Below are 14,182 nucleotides of genomic sequence, written 5' to 3'. Positions count from 1 at the left end.
GTTCTGAGACACGCAGCCGCGGCTCTCCGAAACGTCTGCAGTCCTTTTCTCAAGAAGGGTTTAACTGCTTCGAGCTTATGTTTGCTCCTTCCTCATGAGCTTCATACGGCTCCATCGGCTTTCGGTGATATGGAAGAACTGGATGTTTAACCAGGAGCCTGAACATGTGTTTCAGGTGGAGAACTCCAAAGACCATGAGGAGAACATCCTGCAAAGAGAAGTCCTGCTCAGGCAGTCCCGTCGGAGGTTTCGGAAGATCAACCAGAGGGGCGAGCGTCAGACCATCACTGACAACGTGGATTCCAGCAGTTACCTGTCGGTGAGTCTGCTCTCGCTCGGTCGATCTTGTGGCATCGTGCCGTCTGCGCGGCTGGCTGGCGTTTTGTTTTACTGAGAAATGCTGGGGAGATGAAATACTGTTTGTCATTGAGAACGCTTTTTTCCTGTTGGATTTCTGCTTTGGATTTGAACACCATAGGTGGAAGTGAAGATTCAGGCGCTTGCTAGAAAAAAGGTATTTTGATTTAGATATTTTCAGTTGAGTGCTAAAAATAAATCTTAACATGTTGACTGGACAGAGAAATGGTTTTTTATTGGTTTTATCTGGAGTTCTTTTGGTAAGACACAGGAATTGTTGGTTTTTTTGTTTTGTTTTTTTTTTTCCTCCTTAATAAATCTGAACTGTGGTTTGGGTCAAACATGAGTGCAGTTTGATACAGTACTAACACTGTACTTGGTCATGTTTACTTGCTTAAAAATAGTGTAATGGTAATTCAAGCATCAAAAAGAGTAACGGCAACTTGTGCTAGTTTTAAATAACATCACAGACTATATAGCTGCACTGTGTGAAGGCACGTACAGCTGTGGTTTCAAGGCCACGGTGCTTTTATGAAGGTTTCTCTTTATCATTATTTTTCACATACAAACTTCCTGCTTTGTAGCAGAATATACGTGTGAGGTAGACAAATTATGTCACAGAAAATAATTGTTCTGGATACTTTGAAAATCAAAGGTTAAAAAACCAGTACTAATGTTGAGGTACATGAACCTCGAGTAGTCTTCATGCACAGGAAAGGAAAAAAACAAATGAAGTTTTTTTTCCCCATCTTCCTTTTCATCTCCTCTGAAGGTATGAAGCTTCTCTTAGTTGATACACTTGAAAATATCTGATGTGTGTGGTTAGACATAAACTTAAAAGATTTCCTCTCTTTCAGAATAAACTGCTGCTTTCCTTGCATGTTGGATGCAGGTGGTGATTTTAGACTCTCCATAGCGTTAGCATGTCTGTGAGTAGAGGTTGCTTTAGCGTTTGTCTTGTACACAGAAGAGCTCTCGTTGCGGTGACAGGAAGAGAATGTGCTTCTAGAGGTTCAACATCCTCTGCCATCTTATTTCAAGAGCTGTCATGTCAGTTGGATTTTATCATTAGTAAGTCTTCTGATTTAGTTGTTGACGAAATGAGATGTTGCATCTTCGTGCTCCGGGCAGTCATGCATAAGGCTTTCTTGGTAATTAAATTCCAATCTGTGTATGACAAAATCTGTCTCTTTGGTGTTTCTGTGACAATGAATAAGCATATGGAAAATAATTCTCAGACTTCAGTGCTAAGAGAGAGAGAATCCTGGGAACAGCCAATGCTGATGCTACCTGTGCAGCTTGCTTGGAGCGGGGCAGGAGAAGGGACTCCGGCATCTTTGGTCTATGAAGGACCAGGCTGTACGACTGCTTGAACGATTCAGAGGTTTTCAGTTATTGATCAAGGAGTTGGTGCGGTACACTCGCAGGATTGTGGTTAGTCAACAAGTGATGTCCTCGTTAGGATTTTTCTTCATATTGATTTATTTTTTTATGTTACCAACCACACAGAGCACATGCGCGTGTAGGTTCATAATGCAAATCTGGTGACTTCCTCAGATTTATGAATGCATACATTTTGATCAGCATTTGGTGGGAAACGCTATAAACTTCATAAATCAACAGCACATTCCTAAATCTGCTTTTATGCCAGTTAATTAGGAATATATGAGAGTCTTGTTAACGCTGCTAGGTGTTTTCCTGGATGAGTGAGTGCTAAGTGGCAAGGAGTAAACAACGACCTCTCCGACAGAAAATCTGCAAGCTGTTGGGTTTTCAGCAGCCTGAATTGAAATCCCAATCCTTGCTCTGTAGACTGAGCTCCTAATTGGAGAGTGTCATACTCACAGTACTTGGTGTAGCAAAAAGTAATTTGTAACTCAGCAGATGACTAAGGAATCAAAACACGATAACCAGCTGCCTGTTTGACAAGTAAATAAAAATTGGGTGCCTGTATTTTTCTACATTCCATTATAATGTGGGAAAATAATGACTTTTTCTGCAGTATGGTTTGTTCTGTGCCTAGGTTTAACTCTTACCTGTGTGATAGATGGCCATTGGTTCCCAATGGTCTTGAAAAACACACTTTTAAGTGTAACCCTTTGTGGCAGCCCATGTGAGAATGGGCAGGGTAAGGAGGAGGGGTTTGGAATGGAATTTTCATTTGATGAGAACTTGCAGTAACGTTTCGGCTGGAGTGGGATAACAGTTTACAAACTCCCCAGCGGATTTCCCCTCGGGCACGATGCTGATGAAGGAGCAGCGCTGTGTGTCGCTCTCCGGGCTGCTGCTCGAGGCCCTTTGGCAGACGCTGGAGGTAGCCCGACGGACCCTGGGCGAGCCCCGCTTGCGCGGGGGGGCTCTGTGCTTTCCAGCCCCACTGCAAGGACTTCAGCCGCGCTCCAGTGCTGTTAGTACTCAATGTGATGCTATTTAAGCCTTTAAATGCCTGATCTCTCAGACACAGGTAGTTTCCAACTTTCTAAAGACAACTTAGATCCTATCGGTGTTGAAATTTGTTGTTGCTTTATCGCAGCTCAGAATTTTTCCTTTCACGGTTAAGTAGAAGATTTCTTATGTTTGTTTTTAAGGGGAATTACCTATGCAATCTCCATTAACTCCTTAAAATATAAGTCTCTGCGTATTAAATATGCTATGATTAGTGTTTGTGATTAAGGCTAATCTTTGTTTTTATATAACATTGCCATTAGGTTGTGACATGAGCTTGCATCTACTTCTCACGTGGAGATTCCTGCTTGTTATTGCTGGAACTCATTCTGTCGAAATCCCTGTGACTGGCCATGAAATAAAGATTTGTATGTGCATACTTTAATATTTTAAATGATTGTTACTATTTTTGGAGCTCTGTGTATCTTTGGGATAGTTGACATTCAAATTATTGTGACTGTCTTTGGTTTTTTTTTTCTCATTTTCTTCAATGAAATAGTGTTAAAAGTAGATCAACTGATTTCCTGCATAAAAGTTTGGGTTTTTTTTGTTGTTGTTGGGTTGTTTGTGTTGTGTGGTGGGTGTTGTGGGTTTTTGTTTTTTTTGGGTTTTTTTTTGTTTGTTTTTTTTTTTGGTCACCCCTTACACTGACATCCTGACTGAGGGAAAAGGGGCTGGAGTCATTTGGAGGAAACTCTTGCTCAAACTTAATGGTTTAGAAAGAAATATGCCATTGGTATTAATTATGCTTGCTCTTCTCTACAATCTTATTTGTTAGTCTGGTTGCGTATCTCTTTGGAGACGCGCACTCTGTGCATATTGCTGTCTGTAATGTAGATAAAAATCCAGAGAGGAACCCGGGTCGTGCAGTGGGGCATTATCACAACTGAGATAAATACTTAGTCGTTTCTAGTTCTCAACTAAATAAGTAATGCAACTGTGTTTCTTAATTACAAAAGAAAAAAAGTAATAGTCATTGTCTTTGTTCAACTATGGCCCAAACTTGTGTGACCATACGGCAGGGGCTTACAAAGCTGCAGCCGCGCTAGCAACAGATGACTTCTTAAATGTTAACACTTTTAGGAAAAACAGTAGTTTTGGGGCTTTATAGAAGTTAAATTGCTGTTTTGATTTGGATCAAGTAATTGAAAAGTAAATGGTTCAAGTATTTGTCGTCACCATTGAATAATAGAACCTGAGATAGTAAGTTTTGCGCTTATGTTTCTTGCAGTGATCAAAAGCAAACGGGGTTTAACGGTTTGATACAAATTTCTACATGACGCTCAAACCTATAAACACCAGTCTCTTTGAATTTGAATTTGATTTTTCTCATTTATTACCTACCTAGATTTCCTGACAGTTTTCCTTTTTCTGATTTTTTTTTTTTTTTTTTTTTTTTAAATGAAGACTATTTCTGGAAGTAGTGCGTGTATGATGTAATGTGTGTTTCCATGGAGTTGTGACAACGTTTTGCGTTTTTTCAATTGTTAGTTCACTGCAGAACAGAATGAAGAGATCTGTACCAAACTTTAAGCAGTAATCCCCTTTCTCAGAGATGCAAATTTACTTAAACTCTTGTAAGAGGATGATGAGGTTTAAAAGATTTATTACAATATTAAGTTTTGCAGACAGTATCTTAATACTTGCATCACGTAAAAAAATTTCCCGGAGCCTTGTAGAAGCGTTTATCTTCAGAGAAGTCTGTTGCTGAAGACTGCTTGAGTGGCAAGTTTCTTGTTCTTTGATCATTACTTAATGTAATCCTGTCAGAGGCTGGAGTGAGTGTAGGGTGTCTCACAATTGTAGGAAGTTCAGTCGCATTTCAATATCCTGGATCAAACCCATTAGGTTCTTTACCATCACTAATCCTTTCCCTTTTTGAAACACTGTGGGACTTTTATAATCTATTTTTAACCACCAGGTTGATTTGCTGGAATGGTACCTTTTATTGCTCTAAAAAAACCTAAGACCGCCTTACAGCGTTGCTCCAGCTGCTTGTTGCTAAATGTGGGTGCAGCATCAGCTGGCAGCTGTTTATCTGGAATATCGGTTAATGCTGTTTATCTGGAATATCGGTTAATTTTAACGAGGCCGTGGCTGATCTGTGAGTGGCTAAAATCACTTATTGTTGAGCTGGAGGAAGATTCTCTTTGCAGCTCATTGCTTTTTTGTGTGTTTTTTTACATCCACGCTTCCTCTTTTTGACACATTTTCAAAATGCTTGACAGAATTTTCACTTTATTAAGTAAAGAATCAGAAGAAAATGTGGGTCCTGATGAAATCCCTGAGTCTTGCTGTGAACTTAGTGGGTGCAGAAATTTTTGTTGTTGGTAGCTTTCTGGAGGTGTTGTGCGATGCGAAGAGATAACACAAGTTCCTCCTCCCTGACATTGTTTTTGCAACGTGAAGATTTTTTCCGTCTTAATCTCCGTCTTAAACTTTGCGTGGCGTGGGTCGGATCCCAGCTCGCGGGGCATAGGCGCTCAGGAGCCGCGATGGGTGCAGGACCCGCCATCAGCCGGGCTGGCTGGGCAGGATGGGGCCTACGCAAAGGCTGCCCGCGCAGCCGCTTGTTTGCAGCTCAGCTGAGCTCCTGCCGTTTCAAGTGTTTTTCTTCGCTTCTGTGATCAAAAAGAAGCTGCGGCTGCAGTGCGTTCGCTTCCTGAGCAGGTGATTTCGGGTTTGCTGTGGCCCTGCACCTACAGCGAGCCGGCATTCGGAGCTGGGAGCATGGGTCCAGCTGTGGCACCCAGTGCGGAAAGCTGAGATGGGGAGGGGAGTGCGCGTGGCTGGAGCCCCCCGGCTTTCTGGAAATGAAAATTACTGCCAGACTGGTCTTTGGGGGTGGGGAGGAGGTTGGGAATGACGTAGGTGTTAGCGGCCATGTTAACTAATGATGTCAGAGGTGCCGGTGGAGCTGGGAGCATCCTCCGGCTGGGTCCCGCTGGCATCCGGCACCGTGCCCTGTGCTCGGCACCCGGGGCTGGTGGGGTCTCCGGCGCCGTTGTCCTGGGGTGCATCCCTGGGCTTTTGGAAGGAAGGGGAAAACTGGCACCTTCGCCCATATTTTATTTGAGTACTGCTCGTTTTGTCAGCAGTGGTACTGTCAAGGTCTCCTTGAAAGCCTGCTGCTGGTTATGATGGTCGTTAATAAAACACCAATCCTCCAAGTGTGGCATGCGTTAAAATTCTTCCTGGGAATTTCCATAGACTTCCCAAACCAGTTAATGAGTGTCTGCAGATTACAAAGAGTAATGACTTGGATGCAAAAAAATAAGAAAATACTGCCCTTCTGTTAAAACCTGTATTTTTCAGATTAAGATTTTATTTTTTAAAAAATAACACATGCAACATGTAACCCCAAATTTATCCATAATGAAAGCGGTTGTAATTATTCAAAACTTACATGCAGGAGTTTCCCTGAAGATCTCACAAGCAGGTTATATATAAACTGTGAATTGTGGAAACCACCTCAGTTTGGAGGTGATGTGCAGCTGTTCAGCAGCGTTTAAGAGCGATGCACAAATGAAGCTACATCAGACTGAAACTGGAGCGGATTTATTTTAAGCGAGCACCTGTATTTACTCAAGTCTGGCTGCTGGCAGTGCTGTACCGCCCTTCTCGTTGCGCAAGGGAGAGTCTGCAGCGATGGACCATGGCACCCTGTTGGCGTGAGGCGTCCTTCTCCTGCAGGACTGACAAACTGCTTCCTGCTGACAGCTTCGGTCCTGGAACGAGATGCGGAGTTGGCGTTAGGGAAAGCTACGCTGTAAGGTTGCTAACTCATCTTTCTTCAGGGCTTCCTCTTTCACCTTTTACGCAGCTGAAGAAGCTTTCCCTACTAGTGGTTACACCATAATTTTCTGCTCTTCTATTCTTCTCTTGCCTCAAAGACTTTTTTAAACCTTTCTCTGTCTCAAGCAAGATGAGTTGTACAGCAGCTCAGGTGTTGGTGAGAGCTGGGGTGATGATCGGCCCCCTGGCCCCGATATCGTCCCTGCAGCAGATTTGTGTTGCCCTCCCCTCGCTCAGCAGAAAGCAGAACTGCGCTTGTCTGTGTGATAATTCAAGAAAAACTTTCAGATATTTTTTACACTTGTTTCCTACTTGCAGTCCAGACACATGGGTGTTTTCTACAACCGAGCACTTTCACCAGGAAGCCTGCAACCGTTTGGAAATGGAGCCTGAGCACAGCCCGTCCTTTGCAGGGAAACCTCCCCGCTCCTTTAGCTGGGATTGAACCGGAAACTTGCACAGACCTCGACCTAAGCCGATGCTGGCAGTGCTGTGTGAGGGATGTACTGCTGTGCCTGTCGTTGCTCCGTGGCAGCTTGTGGCAGAAGAACCTTTCAAAAATTCTGGACACTTTGCAAATTAACACGCACAAGAAACAAAAATTCGAGTCATTATTAATGTGCTCTCACACAGTAATCGGTTATCTCTTTCTTCCTCATCCTTTCACCGCACAGACAAATTTACGCCACAGTAGAAATTAACTCAGTTCCTTGGAAAAAACCTGAGAAAATATTTTATGTAGCATGTTCAGAGAATTAATCTCTGTTTTGATGGACCCTCAGGGGTTGGGTGGCAGTTCCAAAGTCATTAATTCTTTATAAGCAGCCTCTTATGCAAACTCGATCGAGAATGATGTGCAAGAGTCGTGCCCACGGCTCGTATTGTTTCACGTCACTTAGGTGGCTAACAGTAAAAAGCAGTGCTCTGCACCTGAGAAAGGCGTTTCAGTCTCTTTGGGGACTCAAAAACCTGTTGTATATGTCTTGCAGTTCTTTGTCAGGTCTTTCTTTTTAACATGATTGTTTCAGTCTTTTCAAATGACATATTGAGTGGCTTCTTGTAGAAAACCGACGGTAGTAGCCAGCAAGCTGGTTGCCTGTGTGCAGGGAGATGGTAGCGTGTGTGGATCTGTTTTTTATTTCCTGTCTTCCATCTGGGCTCTTTCTGTTCAATATGCTGTACTGAAGCGTAGCAGCCTGCTTGTATTCTCATTTGTAGCCAACTCAGCCTTTCCCTGAGCTTTAGGATTATCATGTCTTTGAGAGAAGTACTCGTGCCAAGGGTCATCTTGTATTTCAGCCTGAAGAGCTGGAAGTTTGAGTTGTTGGGCTGAATGTCGCATAACACTGAAGGACGACTTGAAAGGACTGTGATGGTGTTGTCTTCAACTTTGTACTCAAGTTAAAATGGTTGTCTAATTTAGAATATGGAAATCCACATCAACTCTGTCATGTTCTTAGGAAACCTTCTGGACCTAGTTAGGGACTGGGAATATCCTGAGCAATTTTCAGTTAAAATCACCATCAGAAAATGTCAGTGCGTAATGCAAGCATTTGGATGCCCTGTTTTCCTTGAAAAACTTGGCATGAAAACCACTGTCTGTACCAGAGAATAGCTAGAAGAATATCTTTGGTTTTGGCATAGAACTGATTGCTATCTAATGACATTTAACAGCATTTGTAATTTTGTTTTTCATATGTGGAAACTTCCTTAATGGGGATGTATTTGACAGATGAAATACTTGAAATAGTTGATTAAATGAAGTCTGTAGCTAAATGAGACCGACATTGTAGCTTAATTCCTAGGGGCTACTTACTTTGTTCTTGCAAGTCAGAGTTGCCTTCTGTCGCTGAGTATTAAAGTTTTCTGTTCTTACATGGTTAAGTTTTAGTTTGAGGTAATATAGCCACAATAAACTAGATGCTTGTGTTGTCTTTATGATTTTGGTTTTATTTCCTTCAGCATTTGGCTAACAGTTGTGGTTTTGTAAGCTTGGTGTGTAGGTATGGCGTCTGGCCCGTCTGCTGCTCTCCCTGTTGAGATCGGTTTGTCAAATCGGGTGAGAAAAACTGGGCTTTTGCTCTCGGTGGAGGGAGGGACCCCAAATGATGCTGAGGACGAATTTCCAAGAGCATAGTCAGCTTTCCATTTTTAAAGGCAATAAGGGCTGGATCACACCAGAAAATGAGGAAGTTCGGAAATCGCTTCACCTGAAGGTGAAGCGCTGCAGAGCTGCTCTGGGGTCTGTGCTGCTTCCCCAACACGGCAGGTTTTGGGCTCTGTGCGTTGTGCTGTGGTCGCTCCCCTAGTAACCCCTCGGGAGCACGTTTGCTAGTGCTTTACCCACCCCTTTCTCCCCTCTTCACGCTGTTACCGAGCCTGGCTGGTCCCAGCCCGGGTCCAGGGCCGGCTGAGATTCCTGCGCGTGGAGTTACGCCTGAGCCCAGGAAGTCTGTCGGTGTAGGCTCTGTGCATAGAAAAGCAGCATGGTGCCTCTAGGTACAGGCCTGCTCTGGGGGAAAAAAAAAATGTTCATGAGATGTTACGCCTGAGATGATACTTGTGTCGTGTACAGTCTTCAAGCTGGATGCTCTGGCCGCTAACAAATGAGAGCTGTGTTCAAAATCACCCTTGTTAGAGAGAAATTCTTGAATTTGGTAGAGGGAGTCAGATCCCTCCCCTCTTTCTGCTTTCAGGCTTTCAGTTTGGTGTTAATGCTCAAGAAACGTGACAGAGGAAATATTGGAAGTGGCATTTATAATGATTTTTAACCTCGTCTGTGGAGTTAATGTATCATTCTCAAGGTCATTTAATCAGAGGCCTTCTTCCTGAGAGGTGTGCTGGTACCTGATGTTCTAAATAGTCTGCATCTGAGATACAGATTTTTATAAAGGAGGGAGGAAAGAGTGGTATTTGTATTGGCTTTCATATCAACTTTTTGGGGATGACAGTGAATATATACGTCGGCGGCCTTTGCGGTTTCCGACACTGAAACTCTGACTGGGTTCCCACGGAGGTGGCAGCTGAGGAAATCATGTCCAGGTCCCTGTTGGGTTTGGGCTGTGATTTCAATTTTGAGACTGGACCAAAGTAACATTTTGGTGAGCAAAATGCTAAACATGTTTGGGAAATTTTACTGTGGGATATTAGAGATTTTGTCCTCTCGGTATCTCTGGGGGGATCCAGTCCCACAAACCAGCCCTTCTGGGGTTGGTATCCGCTCTGCCTCATCACCAGGGATTTCTGAGTTGCGTACCTTCCCAAACTTCCCCACCCCTTGCTGAAATGAGGTGTCAGGAAGGAAGGGAGGAGCGTGGTCTGAATAATCTTGCTTCAAACTGTAGAAATGAACTTTTTATTTGAGTCTGTATCAGAGGGGGCTTCCCCCTTCCCCCCGTGCTGGCGTTATCCCTGTTTGCGATGCTGATCATGCCGCTGCCCGGCTCTGCAGAGAGTGTGCGTCGAAGACAGAGATCTGCAGGAGAGCGCTGTAATTTATAAACATATTTAAGAAAGCATTATAAACCATATAAATCTGGATCGCTGCAAATACGAGATGACCTTTCTGTGCTTAACACAACAACTGAAAAAAGATGGTTGGGGTAGTGCGAAAGCGATGGAGGGATTGAATCCGTGGTGCCTTTTTATTGTTCCTTCTGTGTTGCTGGTGCTATATTTAGAAGCTTACATCACTTCGGGGATGATGACAGTCTCTGCCCTCCCTCTCCCGCTCCCTCCCGCTCCCCCTCGCTCCTTCCCTTAGGATGGATCATGTTTTCATACTACTTATGAGCCCTACAGATCTTTCAGGAGGATTTTTCTGCAGCCTGTTAGTAAGTGCTACTGTGGAAAGCCATGTACGTGAGGACGCGATTGCACCACTTAATGTCACCCTGAAGGGAACGGGAGCTTGCGGTGCTGCTTTCCCTCCTCCGCTTCCTAAAAGGGTCAGGAACAGGGTGGAGAGTTGTGTGTATATATATATTTTTTTTTTTTTTATTTCGTTTTTTCTCCTTTAAACAGGAATTCCTGAGAAGCCCTAAAGAGGGCCCAACCTTGCCATGAAAGTGCAATGATTCTTTTAAGATGCTGAAGTTAAATGGCGGGGAGAAATCGGAGCAGCCTGCCGGTGACGCTGGCTCCAGCGAGCCGTGCCGGCGCAGCAGGGGCTGCATCCAGCTCGCGCTGCCACTGGCTCTGCCTCCTGCACCCTGCGCTCCCCACCGCCTGCCTTTCCCAAAACATCTGAAGTACTCAAATACATTGAAATAACCTCTTGATGCAGGTGCCCTAAATGCTGAAATATTTCTCCGTTACGCCGCTGTGTTTGGCAATTCCCACTCACAAAACTGTATTAAGATGAATTATTTCAGCCTGGAACATCTTTGCCCGGCTGTGTGTGATGACAGATTGCTTTCCCAGCAGCTGCTCTCCTTCCCCAGCCCCCACCCTGGGCTGGGAGCGGCGATGCTACCTTAGCTGCTGCACTCAAAATGGGGGGAGCGAATCGGGGTACCCGCTCACGGCCGAGCGCTGCTGGAGGGGACGCGGCAGGGGACGGCGTGCCAGCGGTCGCCTGGTTTCAGGACAAAAGGACAGAAGTCGGCCAGCTCGAACCCAGGCCCCGCGGCTCGCTGCCACACCAGCGGCTTCTGCCTTTTCAGCCAGTGCCGTGGTGGCTCTGAGACCGGCGCTCGTCCTCGCCGCCGCCGCACAATGGGCTTTTCTTTCTTGGATTAATCGGGGAACAAGTAGCTCTGCTTGGCGGGGACCTGCTGCTGTCAGCTGCGCGTGCTCCCTGCTTTTGCAGAACTTCAATTTGTGGTGTCCTTAGAACAGAGCAGATTCTCATCCTGCCTAACTAAACATGCGTTTAAATTATGGAAGGCCTCACTATCCTTTTAAAAACCTCCCATTTTTCGGTGACCTACCCTTGGTGGACAATGAGAACGTGCAGGTTTGTTTAACAGTCGGGAGGATTCCGGTCGCATTGTGGGAGGATAAGGGGAGCGATGCATAGAAATGTATGGAGTGGTACTTCAAGCGCAGAGAGAAATCAGTGTTAAGAAACAAAGACCACCTTTAATTCAGAGATTGTAGATCAAAGTGTGTTTTCTTAAGATTCTCTGAAAACTGGCAATCTGGCTTAAGATGAGACTGGTGATTTACTCTGCGTGATTCTGCACGATGCTGCAGTTTTTCACAAGTATTTTGATTGTGATCACTACAATCACTACGGAGCATCCTTTGTATCAGATTTCTTTTTTTTTTCATCTCCAAGTTGCTTTAATTTTGAGACCTGTCATTAAACACACAATTTATAAACACTTACAGCCTTGTGCTGCAGGGCGCTGGGGCTGCAGAAATCCATGCATTTAAGAAAAACCCCACCAAACCCCCACAAATCGGTGGGGGGATGCCCCAAAAGCTGGGCTGTGGAACTAGGTCAGGTTTCCCCCCGCCCGGGGCTGCGCGGGCGGGCAGGGCTGCGCAGAGCTGGCTGCAGCCCCCCGGGACCACCGCCGCTGCGCTCATTGGCGGGACGGGCAGAGGGATGATGTCATCTTCACTTAAAGGCAAAACTAGAAGGAAATAGAATTTTGTTCCCATTATTGAGCTCTGTTTACAGTAGCCGTAAAATACAGCACCCGCGCCAGAATCTGTAGCGGGTTGGATTTTGTGCCCAGTGCGGTGGGGTTAAAGCGCGGCTGGGCGATGAGCATCTGCCCGCTTAGCTGGGACGGAGCGCGCTGCGGGCGCGTGCAGGCAGGGAGAGGTTCCTTGAGCTGGGTGGGTTTTCGTTTCTCCTTGGTAGAAATTGTGCTGGTGATAACTGGGATGCGGGTAACCCCCCACGGCGGTGTTTGGATGTTCACGGCTGGGTGGCGTTATATTTGATGTTTGAGATGCTTCTGATAACAATTTAGCGAATTGTTGGAAAGGATGCGGTGCAGGCATACGTGAGGTGAGGCTGACGTATCTGGGCTATTGTTTGGTGTTGAAGGAGCAGTAGAGGAGCCAGCTGTTCGTATAGCTGGTGTAGTGCACTTTAAAAATCTGAAGTAGTGATCTAAGATTCCTTCAGGTTTTAAAAACCAAACAGACTTTGAGTTTGTAAATTTTGCAAGGGCGGGAATGAAGTTCAGTTTTTCTTTTATGTTTAAATACAAATTAAACCCAGTAATATTTATGAAGCCTGATTGCATCTATTTTTATTTTCATTGTCTGGTAGAGCTTAAGTAAATTCAGACATCAATACCTTTTTTTTTTTTTTTTAAGACAATTTTGGAAGGTCCTATGGGAGGGGTTTTCTTAGTTAAGGCACAACTCCCATCATAACTTGGGTTATACGCTGGGGAGAACTCAACTTTTGGAGGAAGGGGCCTGTGGTCTGGGATGGGGTGGGGCGTCCTGTGGGTGCAGCTTGGCTTGCAAATGTAAGAATCTCCTTCCACGTGTCCTTTGGCACAGCCGGTGAAAAAGTGTTCTGTGGATTGCCTCAAGCCGCCCAATTTGGTATTGAAGAATAAGCGAACAAACGTAAATGTATATATTTGGCCCTCACTGCCACCAGGCCACTCTTGGAAGCTCCTCTTCTGTACAGGAGGCCTGGCCATCAAGGGCTGGTTTGGTTTTGGAGAATTACCCTCCAGTCTGATGCAAACTGGCAATAATGACATACATGGCGATGAAAATTCCATCCCAAGAGAGGAACACAGAAACAGCGAGTGCCCCTTCTTGCAGATGAAGTAAATGATGCAGAGCACTAAATAATGGCTTTAACAGAGACAGCACCCTCTGCCCCCCTCCCTTTCTCTTCCATGCTTTCCTCCCTTCTTGCCCGGTAGCAGAAGTCGTTTGCCTTCTAGGAATCGGCAGCGGCGCGGCAGCCCCGGCACAGAGGTGTGGGATCTCGGAGGTGCTTCCTCGGCGCAGCTCTCCAGCAGGCTGGGCTGCCATCCAAGATGCGAAGCTGCTTGCAAATATTGCAGGTTTTAGTTGCAGAAAGGAATTATGAAACTAAACAGAATTAAGGCAATTTCGGTTAGAAAGAGAACTGGCCTTGATTGAGGGGAGGGGAACAAAAACCACCCACCCAAACTTTTAACATGGTTTCAAAACCATTAACATTATGAGGATTATAAACATCACCTTTCAATAAGAAATTCACGACTCATTCTAGACAGAAATCTGCTAATTAGTCTATAGGATGAGATGAAAATGTTTTGACTCGTGTGACATACATACATACATAAAACCAGAAATGGTTTTATTGTGAACTGATTATGGGTGTATCTCTGTGTGCACGCATGTAAATGCAGATATTTATTTTACTTATTTCGAAATTATGATGCATAGATGAGAACTGATCCACCTAAATGCTGTTGAAAGTGTTAATAGCTACATGAAATTCATTTTTTAAAAAATGAAAAAAAAAAAAAGAAAAATATATTCCGAGTTGCAGTATGTGCATTAAGAGATGATAAAAGGATATAAAATGTGCTGGGAGCAGGGGTGTTTTGCTGAGCAGCTGCTGTGCCGCTATGTGTGTTTATGTGAGGTCAATAAAGATGCTCTGGCTGCA

At 44.7% G+C, this 14,182-nt stretch overlaps 1 protein-coding gene across 6 annotated transcripts in view; it reads left to right on the top strand.

Annotated features, from left to right (window-relative positions):
* RAPGEF6 (Rap guanine nucleotide exchange factor 6) overlaps positions 1–14,182 on the top strand; it is a 124,428-nt gene that overhangs the window by 46,082 nt on the left and 64,164 nt on the right. For all 6 annotated transcript variants that reach the window (XM_086758505.1, XM_086758508.1, XM_086758503.1 and 3 more), the window contains exon 7: positions 176–319. In XM_086758505.1, the coding sequence (XP_086614631.1) occupies positions 176–319 (144 nt within the window). The remainder of the gene's footprint in view (positions 1–175; positions 320–14,182) is intronic.

Source organism: Chlamydotis macqueenii, chromosome 14, assembly GCF_036417535.1.
Source record: "Chlamydotis macqueenii isolate bChlMac1 chromosome 14, bChlMac1.mat, whole genome shotgun sequence".
NCBI classification, from domain to species: Eukaryota; Metazoa; Chordata; class Aves; order Otidiformes; family Otididae; genus Chlamydotis; species Chlamydotis macqueenii.
The sequence above is the reverse complement of the archived record's forward strand: the minus strand, read 5'-3'. Positions and strand labels throughout refer to the sequence as shown.